Genomic DNA, 14,459 nt, shown 5'->3' with positions numbered 1-14,459 from the left:
AGGGTGTTTGTGGAGAGGCCGGGCTGTACAAGAGAGAAAAGAGTAAACTGTAATTCACACTGTTTAGCAAAGGCCACAGGCTATTCTATTAGCTCCATTGGTGAAATTTGTTCCGATGATTTTTTTTTAGTATTCATTATAAATATTACTCTGGATTGAAGAGCTTGCCAAGAGACGAGAGTTTTTGGCTCAGACTGTAATATTCTCTACAAGTAAATTTCTCATCCAGATATCCTGTTCTGTTTCAATATTGAGTGCTTAGGCCAATGAAAAGCTGAAATATGTGTTATGTTTGTCTCATTAGTTCCGAACCTTCTATTAAAATATTTCTCCCCCTCATTTTTTCCCCCTTTTCTCTCTTCCTCTCCCCCCAAGAGCTGACTGAAGCTGAGGTACAGTTTCACAGGCTCTGTCAGCTCTCCAGTACTTTACCTGAATAATCATTCTTCATGTGTGAATCCAGACAGTGTAAATGGGCTGTTCAACTGCAGTGGGCATCACAACCCAGTTTGATTTTTTTTTTACTGATCTACTGTCCACACACATGGTCTTTCCTACAGGGATCACTGAACAAAGATCAGACGGAGTGTGATTGTGAATTTAATATTGAACCTCAGCACCTTCAAGCTGTTTAAAGTTTCCAAGGACTGGAAAAGACTGCTCCCTGATTGATGGATTTTGATCCTATCAGGGAGCAGCCTTTACCACGTCTCCATGCCAGTTTTAAAGAGCTGGAGCTTTTTTTTCCTGCCCCCTCATGCTCTTTTCGTGACCCCAGCCACTCTCCCTTGTGTGCTTTGTTCACAGAGGAAACATTTCCTGAAACGGGGATTATATTCTTGAAGATAATGGAATCTTTCTAAAGATGTATTGTGACCTGAAAGTGGAGAAAAAAGCAGAGGGAGAAAGCGAAACAATGAGAAGGGGCTGGGGGGGGGGGGGATGGGGGGGAAGAGGAAGAGAGAGAGAGCACCAGGGGTGGGGACAGAGGTGAAGGAAAAAGAGTGCGAGGGCCAGATGAGAGAGAGAAAAGGGGAGGGGTGGGAAGAGAGGGAATGAGAATCAGTCTTTGGTAGGGTGGAAGAATGAGGAGAGGGGGGCTGAAGACTGGGGAAAAGAGGAGGATGACGGAGAAAGGAAGATTGAAGGCTCACGTGGTTTTGTTTTTATGTGTATGAGGGCTCACATTACTGCGTGTGAGTTATGTGAGCCACTCACTGGTTTTGACAAATGTATGGGAGGTCTCGCCTCCAGCTCCACAAAGTTGGACTTCCCTGCTCAGTGGTGCAGGGCTGTTCAGCAGTTATGATTACACCGCTCCCTTTAAACATAAATCGAGTAAGAAAAGCAGGAGCATGCTGAGAGTTAAATTTGCCTTTCAACTGATACCCGTTATTGTAGCTGCAGCTTGTTCACCTGGAGCAGCTGCCCATTTACACTTATCTGGACTTCCTGACATGTTCACACTTATAATTTTACTTTTATATGCACACCTGTATACATGCAAATCCACTTATAATCATCTGTTCTCACAAGGACTTAATTATATGAGCAAGGGATAGTTACATGCACAGCACAGCAGGTATAATTAACTAATCAAACAATAGAATCACTTCATAATGTGCATGTATAGTAATGGACATGGGCACAAGTTGTGCAGTACGACTTGTGTGTCTATGCCCATAATTATGCATGTACTCTATGAAATAATTATGTTGTATTGTCACCACAGCAGGAGATCTGACATTTGAGACCAAGAAAGCTATGTTGATGGGGTAGTCAGTATTCATTTATTCAGCATCTTGACCATGTTTGACAGCCATATAAATGGCGTAACAACTATTGCAATACATACCCATACAACTCTGTAACTCTTCAAGTTTTGATCTCTTGATCTGAGCTGGGACATCTGGTGATTGGCAAAAGAACCAAAGGTGAGATGAGGAGATTTTTTTACGCAGGGAGTTATTATGATCTGGAATACACTGCCTGAAAGGGTGGTGGAAGCAGATTCACAGAAATCACAGAAACCCCACAGTGCAGATAGAGGCCATTTCGGCCCATCGTGCCTGCACTGACACATATCCCACCCGATCCCCGTAACCCCTACACCAACACATATCCCACCCTATCTCCGTAACCCCACGTATTTAATCCCCCTAACAGTCAATTTATCATAGCCAATCAACCTAACTTGCATATCTTTGGACTGTGGGAGGAAACCGGAGCACCCGGAGGAAATCCACACAAACACGGGGAGAATGTGCAAACTCCACACAGACAGTCGCCCGAGGCCGGATTCGAACCCGGGTCCCTGGCGCTGTGAGGCAACAGTGCTAACCACTATGCCACCAGAATAGTAACTTTCAAAAGAGAATTGAGTAAGTATTTGAAGGGGTAAAATCTGCAGGGCTATTGGGGAAAGGACACTAATGGGACTAATTGGATAGCTCTTTCAAAGAGCCGGCACAGGCACAATGGGCCGAAAAGCCTCCTACTGTGCTGTATCATTCAATGATTCTCCATGATCTGTTGGGAAACTACAATTGGCCTCAGCAGCCCTGGACTCTGGAGGCGAAAAGCCACCCGGGAATCCAGTTCCTGATCGTTATCCAGCGATGCCTGCTGGAAAATACATACCAGGTAAGAAAAGGATCAGGCTTGGCTCTTAATGCCTCCTATGTTCTGACTCTAGGTTGGCACATGAAGAATGGTCACTTTGGCAAGGTATTGGAGGGCTGCTGGCACATGTAGGACCAGCAAGAATATGTTCTTTCGGGAGAGATGGGGAGAAAGTTGGGGAAAAAAATGTATCGTCTCCAAATGGTTTACAGTTCCTGTGTGATAGACTTGGTTTTTGATGGGATATACTCTCTGTGTAGCCTTTGTTTCCCTTGGATCCCAATTTTTAGGAACGATATGTAATAACTGCAGTTATAATTGTGCAAAATAACTGTCCAATCTGCGGCCTGAACTAAACGTAGTTAATTACTGTTAATGTAGCCCTATTAAAAACTAATGACATTTTAATGGTTTAAAGGCCCACAGGGTCCAATCGGTCCACGAGGTCCTCCAGGATTTGGGGGCATCAAAGGAGAACAAGGCAACCCTGGTCTTCCAGGGTCACCAGGATTTCCCGGACCTAAGGGAGAGTTTGGACCACCAGGAATACCAGTAAGTGAAGAGTGTATGGTCTTCCGTATACAATATGTTCAAAACCATGATAATTGTACCTTGTGTACGTTTCTCTTGCTCCAGCTCTTGCCCCCAAACCCTGATAATTAACACAAAAAAAAGCAATGATTGACAGTACAGGAAACTTTTTTTATCCGGCACCGACGGGACCGACGTGGTGCCGGTTCATCAAAAATTCCGGATAACCGAATGGTATAGTAAAAGATACGGAGAGCTGACAGCTCCATATAAAGCAACAAACCCTGTTGCTTAGCAACAAGTGCAGAACAATGGCCACAAGTTGCAAGCGTCTCTGTAGCTTAGCAACAGCTGCAGCCACACCCTTGCACAGCAACAGATGGAGGAAGGCAAGTAGAATATGAAGTAAAACTTACCTGAACCTACTCCTGAACTTTGCCGGTTAACCGAGATTTCCGGTTATTTAGGTGCCGGTAAATCGAAAGTTTCCTGTACTGTTGAACAGAGAATGAACCATAAGATTATAATGAAGTGTCTGAATAAGGATGAATTGCCAAACTGGTGAAGAATGGGTGTGTTAATTTGGAGAACAGGCCAGGTGGTCCATCCCTTTCCCTTTGGGGTGGGCGGGGGGGGGGGGGGTAGAGCAAATCATTTCCTGCACATGGGAGTGAAACATTTGGATGTGAAAAAACATTTAAAAACCTGGCAGTGTGCATTGGCACACCAGTGCGTGAGAAGAAGCCAGGCTGTGCCCATGGTACTTCACAAGTTGATCTCCCAATCGTCAGTCATGCTGCCACCAAATTGAAGATGAGCACTTCCACCACACGAAGTGATAGAAAATTGGAGGGCCTAGCATCGCAGGCCAATCATAAATTGGCCGTACTGTCTATAGAGCAACGGGCACTGGGGAAATTAGTGAAGGAGGTTGAAGATCTTTCCCATTGGAGACATTTGTGGGACGTTCTTTGCAAGCTTACTTTTGGCAAGAAACAAACATTAGCATCCCAACTATTCTAAACCACTGTATATCGATATGTGTAGTATTTCTGTTGAATTAACTTTAATACAGAAGATTTAAAGCAATAAAGGAGGGAAGCTTAGCGCTGCAACCATAAATGAAAGGGGGGCAGTAACTGGTATGCGTTGGGCCCCCTTTTTATCAAGTGTAAAATGGGCGCAGAGCATACCAATTTCGCAGTGGGAGGGCCTGCACCCAATCTGCGCTGAAATTGGTCCCACTGATAAATTTGTGCGGCCTATTTTTTTTTAGGCGTCTGAACAGTCAGTAGGCGCCTTGCATATGTTAGTGAGGGGCCTAACGCCGTTATAGGACCCCTTCCCGAAATTGGTCAGCTCTGAGTGCAGCAGGCACCAGAAAGTACTGATACTCAAGTTAAATGAATACAACTTCAGGATTTCATCGGGGTGGACATCTAGTAACTGCTTATCCTTGCTATTTTTTAAAACTTTTTTTTTGTTGTCTTTTCAGGGTGCCCCAGGACAACCGGGTTTCAATGGACCGAAAGGAGACCCAGGTGTACCAGGCCTTCCAGGATTCCCAGGTAAGAGAGAAGGCACCAAAGTTTTTCTTCACGATTACTTGGTTTTCTTCCTGTAGGCCTGTAGTTCACCAGTCCGCTAAGCCACATGATTCATTACTTAACTGAATTATGTACAGGAAACTTTCGTTTATCCGGAGGTTAAATGTCCGGAAAGCTCTAGCTACTGGCAAAATTCAGGAGTCGGTTCAGATCATTTTTTTTCTTTTCATTGCTTCTTTTCTCCAGTCCTGGCTCTGCAAGCGTCTCTGTAGCTAAGCAACAGCTTCAGCTAGACGCTTGCAAGCTGCGCCGACTGTTTTGAAGCTGTTGCTAAGCTCTGAGCTCCGTATGTTTTAACATTAGCGCTGGTTTCTACGGCAGTTTTGATCTAACGGCACCAGCTCGGTCCCGTCGGTGCCGGATACCAGAAAGTTTCCTGTAAGTTGACTATTTGTCTTTTTACCAAACGCCTGTAGTGATTTTGATAAGTTATGATCTAAAACTAGATATAGACGGGGGACAGGCGAGTGACAGACCAATAGCAGTATTGGACCCGTCTGATTTCAGTTTTACTTTAAGACGGATGTTTCTCCTTTGAAATTCAAGATTTACTTTGTTACCCTTCACACTCAAAAAAAAAATCTTCATTATATGTGAGCAATCAGAATTTATAGGGCCGATTCAGTGGTCATACAGGCCAGGACAGCGGGTTTGCAACTAACACAACGGGAGAGCAGGCCCCATACCCATTCCCTGCCAGACTGCTACTCAACTGTCCTGTGCATTGCATGGGTTTGAAATGCTTGTGCTGACTTCATGCCTTAGCCTCATTTTAAGGACCCAAATTCAATATAAAATTATTTAAATGAACACCTGTCCCAATTCTATGGTACAGGTAGACTATCCCTTATCCGCAATTCCGAAATTCGAAAACCTCTGAAAACCGAAAGTTTTTTCGTGGAGCATAAGTCGTGCGCACAACATGACCCGACGTGGCCGATGCTTGACCCATGCAGGTGTGAGGCGTCAGTTGTGTCTCAGCGCTGTCACACGTGCGTCTGCTGCTCTCTTTGATATTTTTTGTTTTTTTGTGATTTGTGAAAATGTCAAAAAGAGCTGCAGATACCCCTATGGGTAACAGTGAGAAGCAGAGAAGGAAGCATCTCTCATTATCGATATCGCAGAAAGTGGAGTTATTGCAGAAGCTTGATTGTGGTGTGTCTGTGCGGCGTCTTACTGAAGAATATGGTGTGGGAACTACCACTGTATATGACTTAAAGAAACAGAAAGACAAGTTGTTGAAACTTTACACTGACAGTGATGACCATAAACTAATGAAAAGTAGGAAAACATTGCATAGGGCAAAAAATGAAGATCTTGACCGTGTGCTGATTGAGTGGATTCGACAACGAAGAGGTGAACGTGTGCCACTGACTGGTTTGATGGTCATGAAACAAGCTAGAATATACCATGAAGAACTGAACATTGAAGTTGAGTGTGAATATTCAGAAGGTTGGCTGCATAAATTTAAGAAGCGTCATGGTATAAAATATCTGAAAATCTGTGGTGAAAAAGCTTCTGCTGATCATGAAGCAACTGAAAATTACATTGACGAATTTGCCAAAATAATATCTGATGAAAACCTCGGTCCTGAACAAATTTACAATGCTGATGAAACAGCTCTGCACTGGCGCTACGTTCCTAGAAAAACATTAACAACGGCTGATGAGAGTGCACCAGCAGGTTGTAAGGACGCTAAGGACAGGTTGACTGTTCTTGGGTGTGCCAATGCTGCAGGCACACACAAGTTAAAGTTGGTAGTGATTGGAAAAAGCCAACATCTGAGATGTTTGAAAGGTGTGTGCAATTTACCTGTGCATTATTATGTGAGCAAGAACGCATGGGTAACCAGAGGAATATTTTCTGACTGGTTCAATAACCACTTCGTACCAGCGATACGAGCTCATTGCAGGCAAGCTGGACTGGAAGAAAACTGCAAAATGTTATTGTTCCTGGACAACTGCTCCGCACATCCCCCTCCTGAACTTCTTGTGAAAAGTAATGTTTTCGGCATTAACTTTCCCCCTAATGTGACATCTTTAATACAGCCTTGTGACCAAGGAATTTTACGCTCCATGAAGAGCAAGTATAAAGACGTTTTTTTGAACTGTATGCTTGATGCAGTCAACAGAGGCATAGGAATCCAAAGCTTCCTGAAAGAGTTCAATGTTAAGGATGCCATTTATGCAGTTGCTAATGCTTGGAACGATGTTGATAAACCAACATTAACAAATGCTTGGCACAGACTTTGGCCTACAACGATGTTTGATGAAGATGGACCTGCAGATGAAGATTTTGAAGGATTTCCTGTCAGTAAGGAGAAGATGATGATATCAAACCTCCTTACTTACGCCAAAGGTTTATCATCCGAAAGTGTAAATAAGTTAGAGGAAGCTGACATCGAAGAAGTGCTGAACATTGACAATGATGCACCTGTTGTGCATTCGTTGAGTGATGGGGAAATTGCTGAAATGGTGTTAAATAAAGACAAGCATGAGGATAGTAGTGATGATGATGATGATGACATTGTGAACACAGATGAAAAAATCCCCATAGATGATATGGTGAAAATGTGTGATCAGTTAATTGCTGGCCTTGAACAACGTGCATTTATCAGTGAGCAAGAGATTATGCAAGTTTACTCAATTAAAGAGAGACTGCTTAGACAGAAACCAATGTTAATGAGACAGATGACACTGGAAGAAGTCTTTAAAAAGGCCGTTTGTCGTAGTGCTGCTTCATCACTTGAGAATCCTGCTCCTGGCCCATCTTCAGATGTCCAACTCCAACCTGATGAATACGATGACAACACTGATGTACCCTCTTCTCCAAGATCCTCAAGCCAGATGTAATGTACCTTTACTGCATGTATATGTACAGGTATTTAGCTTAGTTTGTACCTGTATATGTTTGAAGTTCTACTGAATGTTTTCCTTACAAATAAACTGTACTAGAGTATTTATGGTCTATATTTCTCCCACTATTTAATTTACCAAATTATTACTGTACAAATAAACTGTAATACTATTTATAGTCTTTATTTATCCCACTCAGTGTGAATATTCATAAGGTTCACTGCAGAAATATTAATGTGTTTGCTTACGGGGTGCTGCCCCGTAATACCCTTCTGAAATCCGAAAAATTCCAAATTCCGAAACACAGCTGGTCCCAAGGGTTTCGGATAAGGGATCGTGCTCCTGTATTTGTACAAGGTTTGCACCCTTTTTCCTTTTGGAATGGGAGCAAAGGAAACTCCATAGATGTGGGAGCTCTTAAATTGATACATTATATAAGTGTTTAATTTAAGGCTTGGATATCCCCTTACTCTGATGCAAGCAGGCCCTACACAAATAGCCCAACTCTGCACCGGCAATACTCAGTATTCAGGCGCTTTGGATGATCTGTACCTTGTCCGATCGCAAGTTCTGGATTTCACCCGTGTGGAAATCGGAACTTGCGGGCCATTTCCAAGGGCATACAACAGAGAACTCAGAGTACGCCATCGCAGACCGCAATTTCAGGGCCTTTGATGGTCAAAGCTGGGAGAGTTTTTTGTGTGTATGTTCATGGAATCAAAACGATGTGAAGCAGTCAATGAGCGCTAACATCACATTGGGCCACCTCACTGTCATTGGCTCTTTGAGGTTCCACCTGCTAATGCTATGTGTATTCATACATATGTGTGATTTATTAGTTAAATATTGAATTTCATTGAAAGGCTAGGTTTCATCCAAGCTCTCCCCTTGTTTCGCAGGAATGAAAGGATCTCCCGGGTCTTTTGGTCTTAAGGGAACGCCAGGTGATTTAGGACCACCTGGTCCTCCAGGTAGGTTTTAATTAGCTGGACTATATTCAGATTTGTTTTGCTTCCATTCCCCTAGAAAGGTAAGCATGCCTGCTGCAGTTAATGGAACTGAAGCTGGTTTTTTACCGATGTCTAATGAAGAAACGCCTTTTCCTTTAATGAGATGGCAGGAAAAGAGAGTCAGTGAACATTGCACATTCAGATTATCTGTAAAATCTGCTTAAAGTCCGTGGGGGCCATTTTCACTTTGGGCACGAGCCGAAAACTAGTGGCTGCAGATCAGTTTCCCGATACACAACCCGCCAATTTTCCTTTCCCATTTGGCCTGTGACCGCAAGCTGAAGGTTCTCAACGGGATGGAACCCGGGAGGGTTGTACAAAGGTCGAGGGATCTGCTCCACTAGGGCACCACCCAGGCGGCAAAGTTGAAAATCACCCCCACCATCTCCTTCAAGGACAAGTGTTCGGAGTGAGGACTATTAACTCCAGATTAAATCCCATTTTAAACTGTCCCACATTGCCTATTATGGAGCAATGTTTGGTGCTGCAGGGATGAGGGCAGATTTTCCTCTGATAGCACTTGCCTCTTGCCAAAAACAGACGGTCAAAAGCAGCACGCTGCACCTGTCTTATGCTTCAGTGCAGTGTAAAATTGAATTAAAATGATCTTCCTCTCCTTTCTCACCTGTAAGAATGTGCATTAAAGTTTACCTAAGGGGAATGATTTCCCAAGTCCCTGCTCCCATTGGGAAATTTGGCCTGTCACCATCACAAGTCGGAATATTTAAGCTAAGATCTCTCCGAACGTTTTGGGGACACTCGTCAAATCAAACTTGTTCTAAAGGAGAGCCATAGGGGGTGAATTTCCACAGGGGATTTCCCATCGTCTGATGTAACTTCGGCAGAGGAACTGCGCAAACTTCAGGTAAAACAGCGCAAACGGTGGTGGACGCGCGGGACAACCCCCTCGGAAATTCACCCACATAATATCTTGGGAAACGATGATATTTTCAAACAGAAACAAAATACTGTGGAGGCTGGAAATCTGAAATAAAAACCGAAAATGCTGGAAATACCCAGCAGGTCAGGGGCAGCATCTGTGGAGAGAGAAACTAGAGTTAACGTTTCAGGTCCGTGACCTTTCATCAGAACTGGAAGATGTTAGAGAGGAACAGCTTTTCAGCAAGTACAGAGACAGGGAAAAGTGTAGTGGGGTGGGTAGGGGTGGGAAAGAAAAAAGAGAGAGGTCTGTCTGTGATGGGGTGGAGGGCAGGAGTGATTAAATGACAAAAGGGATGATGGTGAAAGGCAAAAGCGGGTGTTTTCAAATTGACCAATTTCACCAAAGTCTTCCAAAGAATCTGGAATTGAGGTGAAAAAGAATCTGAGGTCGGATTTCACGTTCACCGCCTGGGCATACCCTTTGTGGAACCTGCCTGATTTTTGCCAGATCACTGACCAGGCGGTGAAGATGAAAATCTACCTCCCTCCCCCCGAGTTTTAACACCGGCACCTCAAACTTTCTCTTTGCCACAAAGACAGCTGTATCCTCCACACAGCCACCCTTTGCCTGCACCCCTGACCCCAGCCCATTTCCCCGGGTCAGAGACATTCAGATATTGTGGGAGAATCTAGAACTAGGGGTCACTGTTTAAAAATAAGGGGTCGCCCATTTAAGACAGGGATGAGGAGACATTTTTTCTCACAGAGGGCCGTGAGTCTTTGGAACTCTCTTCCTCAGAGGGCGGTGGAAGCAGAGTCTTTGAATATTTTTAAGGCAGAGGTAGATAGATTCTTGGTAAGCAAGGGGATGAAAAGTTATCGGGGGTAGGCGGGAATGTGGAGTAATCGGATCAGCCATGATCTTATTGAATGGCAGAGCAGGCTCGAAGGGCCGAGTGGCCTACTCCTGCTCCTAATTCGTATGTTCGCATATTGAAGGTGGGTAAAGGATTCATTTATGGTGCTGCTGAGGCACCCACCTCAGATGAGAGGGGGCTGGGGGAGAGACACAAACATGCTCAGGCATCTTGTCACAGAGTTGGTTAGCCAGGCAAAGATTTTTTAAATGTTTTATATTTAAGATTTTTGAATTTGCATAATGGAAACGATCTCTCTGCCCTCGTTAATATGGAGAGTGTGTTCCATTCCACAGCACAGACCCAGTGCAGCGGGTCAAGAAGGCAGCTCACCACCACCTTCTCGAGGGCAATTAGGGATGGGCAATAAATGCCGGCATCGCCAGCGACGCCCACATCCCAAGAATGAATATTTTTTTTAAATCTTCATTTTGAATTCAAAATTTCACCAACTACAGAAAACTCTCTTTTTACCGGCACCTAAATAACCGGAAATCTCTCTTAACCGGCAAAATTCAGGAGTAGGCTCAGGTAAGTTTTACTTCATATTAGTGGCCGTGTAACCGGGGTTCCTGGATCTGTGGCCGTGTAACCAGGGTTCCTGCACCTGTTGCCATGCAACAGGGACGCCTGGATCTGTGGCTGTGTACGGGACTCTCGTACCTTTTACTATACCTCTCTGTAATCCGGACTTTTTGATCAACCGGCACCACGCCGGTCCCGTCGGTGCCGGATAAAAAAGAGTTTCCTGTAATTGAAAAAGAGGACGTTGCATAATGACATTGCATGCTGGGAAAGGTGGAATATTCTGAATAGCAAAACGCTGAACTACACCCACAGCCAAAGTTCATAACATGATTGAAAATGTTCTCGTTTTGCACTCTTCTCATTTTAACCTGCAGCCTTTGTTTAACAGGTCAACCTGGGACACCTGCACCACCGGTACCAGCTCGGCACGTTAAAGGAGAACGAGGTTTCCCGGGATCACCAGGTCAACCTGGTCTTAAAGGATTACCTGGTTCATCTGGTCCCCCGGGACCTACGGGTAAGACATCGCCAACTTGTATAAAGAAATCTCCTGTATGCTGGTATATGCACATCCCATGGCTACAACAGCACTCTCTCTTGAGCTAGGAATCCAGGCCAGAATCACTGTTAGCCAGTTATGGAATTTGAAAAGTTTGAATTCCTTTCATTAATGCATTTGCTCTTTCCCAGGCCCAGTAGGGTCCCCTGGCGACTCAGGTCAAGAAGGTCTTCCTGGGTTTAGCGGACCAAAAGGACAAAAGGGAGATTCAGGCCCTTCAGGTAACCCAGGTAAGAACTGGAAGCATGTTTGCTCCACTTTATTTGTTGACGGGTAGACTTTTCTTCTCCCTTCACTTTTCAAGGGTAATTTTGCAGGCTTTTCAACCCAGAAAGTGAGCAGACTACCTACGCTCATTGCTCTGTCAGTGCTGCCGTGGCATCCGCAATATTGAGGTGTATGAGTAGTTAGGGTGATTGGTCAATTTTTATCCTTCCACTTCCCACTAAAATGGGGAAATACCAGGTATGCACTTAATGTCTTCCCATAATGGTACTCTTAGGCAGTCCCTCGGAACTGAGGATGACTTGCTTCCACATTAAAAATGAGCTCGCAGGTGGCTGATTAGTCCAATGCGGGACCTACAGTCTCTGTCACAGGTGGGGCAGACGGTGGTTGAAGGGGCGGGTGGGTGGGGTGTTTGGGTTGACTTGCGCTGCTTGCGCTTGGCTTCCGCTTGCTCCCGGCGAAGAGACTCGAGGTGTTCGGCGCCTTCCCGGATGCTTCTCCTCCACTTTGTGCGGTCTTGGGCCAGGGATTCCCAGGTGTCGGTGGGGATATTGCACTTTTTCAAGGAGGCTTTGAGGGTGTCCTTGAAGCGTTTCCTCTGCCCACCCGGGGCTCTCTTGCCGTGTCAGAGCTCTGAATAGAGCGCTTGTTTTGGGAGTCTCATATCGGGCATGCGGACAATGTGACCCGTCCATCGGAGCTGATTGAGCGTACTGCTAATGGTACTGCTGAGGCAATGACTCACTGTGTGGAGACCATGAGTACAGGTCTGTGTCCTACCACACTGGATCCAATCACTTGTGGTACTGTGCTGCTCTTTTCCTCCCAGTCTTCTGCCCTGGTTTCACAGGATGCTTGCATGCCACAAATAGCCATTTTTCACGTGTCAGCCTAGACATTATCAGTGGGCTATTCAGTCACGGGAAGTATCCTGTCCTCACAAGGTCCACACACATTTTGATGGGTGTCACTGGAATGGGGAGTGGGGACACCAGCTCATGTTCTCACCTCCGTAGCCCAGGACTAGCTTCAGGGCCCTCTGTATTGCCCAGATCAGTTGAACTAATTCAGTACAAACTGAAGAAAGACTTGCATTTATATAAGTGCCTTTCACAACCTCATGACGTCCCAAAAGCATCCCAAACCTGGGATCCAAGTGTCACACTACTTGGTACACTTATCTATTAAGGCAGCAGGTGAGGTTTGTACCACCCAATTATTCTAAAGCCACAGAATTCTCAATAATATATAAGCTGTAAGCTACTGAGTCCCAGTTTTGTTATGCAGCCTGGAAATTACTGTGTTATTGGGCGAAAGTTTCAACTTCGACCAGGATGCAAAACAGGCGGTGGCGGATTGGCCACTCGTTAGACACCACCCCCCCGCATGTTTCTTTCCATTGAAGTCATTGGAAAGGAAAATCAGATGGGGTGTACAACGGGCGGCGCATCCGCTAATACTCGTTTTACGTCCTGGTCGAAGTTGAATTTTAGCCCCAATTTTAGATATTTTAGTAGTGTTGCACCTTTTAGTGATCCTGTCCTTCACTTTACTAAAGTTGTGTCAGTAATTCCCTCAGGCTAATGTATCTGATCTGTATATGGTCTTTAAACAGGTCAGAGAGGTTTTCCAGGCCCTCCTGGTCCAGATGGTACTCCAGGAATACCAGGCCCCCCTGGATCTGCTTCCGTAGCTCACGGATTCTTGATTACCCGACACAGTCAGTCAACGGAAGTGCCATCTTGTCCTTCTGGAACTGGTGTGATCTACGATGGGTTCTCTCTGCTTTACGTACAAGGGAATGAGAGAGCACATGGTCAAGATTTAGGTAAGAATTATCTCTTGATTATTGAGGTGTAGGAATATTGCAATGAATAGATGTTATCACATTCTGTTAATTCTGCAATACTTGTAGGTTACTTTTGCACAGTTCTAATTACAAGATTTATCATTGGTATTACAGGAAACTTTGTGCTATCCGGCACCCACGGGACCGAGCTGCTGCCGTTGCCTGAAAACTGCCGTACTCTCCAGAGTTAATGTTGAGAGATACGGAGATTCTTATCTCCGTATTTGACAACAAACACTGTTGCTTAGCAACAGCTTCTAAACACTCGGGTGTGGCCCTAAAGCTCTGTAGCTGAAGCTGTTGCTATAGCTATAGACCTTGCACAGCTTGACTGTTCAAACAAAGCAAAAAAAACAAACAAAAAGAATAAAAAACGGCTGCTGATTTTTGCTGGTGGCTCCAGATTGCCGGATAGCTCATCTCCGGATAGCACAAAGTTTCCTGTATAAGAAACATAACTAGATAGGACCAAGAAAAGGCCATTGTACCAATTACGCTTTCATTTAAATCCATTTAATGGAATCTGGGGAGACTATCCAACAACAACATTACGCTTATATAGTCTATTTAACCTAGCAAAATGTTCCAAGGCACTTCACAAGTGTGGGTCGGACCCAAGCAGGAGTAAGAAGCATTAGGGGGAGTGGCCAAAGATATGGTCAAAGAGGTAAACATTTGATGGTGAGGCGTGATGTAGCCAAGTGCAGGGGTTTGAAAAGAGAAAGACCGCAATGCTGCAAGTTCTGCTGCCAATGTTGGAGCGGAGGGAGGCGGGGCACACAGTAAACTGGAGTATGGTATCTGGAACTTTCAGCTGTTGAGACAAACCTCTAACTGGTGAGCTGGCTAGGGATTCCTTCTTGTACAATAC

General features: G+C 44.8%; 1 protein-coding gene across 1 annotated transcript in view; it reads left to right on the top strand.

Annotated features, from left to right (window-relative positions):
- The window catches only part of col4a5 (collagen, type IV, alpha 5 (Alport syndrome)), a 306,253-nt gene that overhangs the window by 281,157 nt on the left and 10,637 nt on the right, over positions 1–14,459 (top strand). The window contains exons 44-49 of the mRNA XM_086000713.1: positions 3,041–3,174; positions 4,649–4,721; positions 8,515–8,586; positions 11,341–11,469; positions 11,643–11,741; positions 13,355–13,567. Of these exons, the coding sequence (XP_085856839.1) occupies positions 3,041–3,174; positions 4,649–4,721; positions 8,515–8,586; positions 11,341–11,469; positions 11,643–11,741; positions 13,355–13,567 (720 nt within the window). The remainder of the gene's footprint in view (positions 1–3,040; positions 3,175–4,648; positions 4,722–8,514; positions 8,587–11,340; positions 11,470–11,642; positions 11,742–13,354; positions 13,568–14,459) is intronic.

Source organism: Somniosus microcephalus, chromosome 1 (genome assembly GCF_052327205.1).
Source record: "Somniosus microcephalus isolate GS21.2 chromosome 1, FLI_Smic_1.0, whole genome shotgun sequence".
Taxonomy (NCBI): Eukaryota; Metazoa; Chordata; class Chondrichthyes; order Squaliformes; family Somniosidae; genus Somniosus; species Somniosus microcephalus.
The sequence above is the reverse complement of the archived record's forward strand: the minus strand, read 5'-3'. Positions and strand labels throughout refer to the sequence as shown.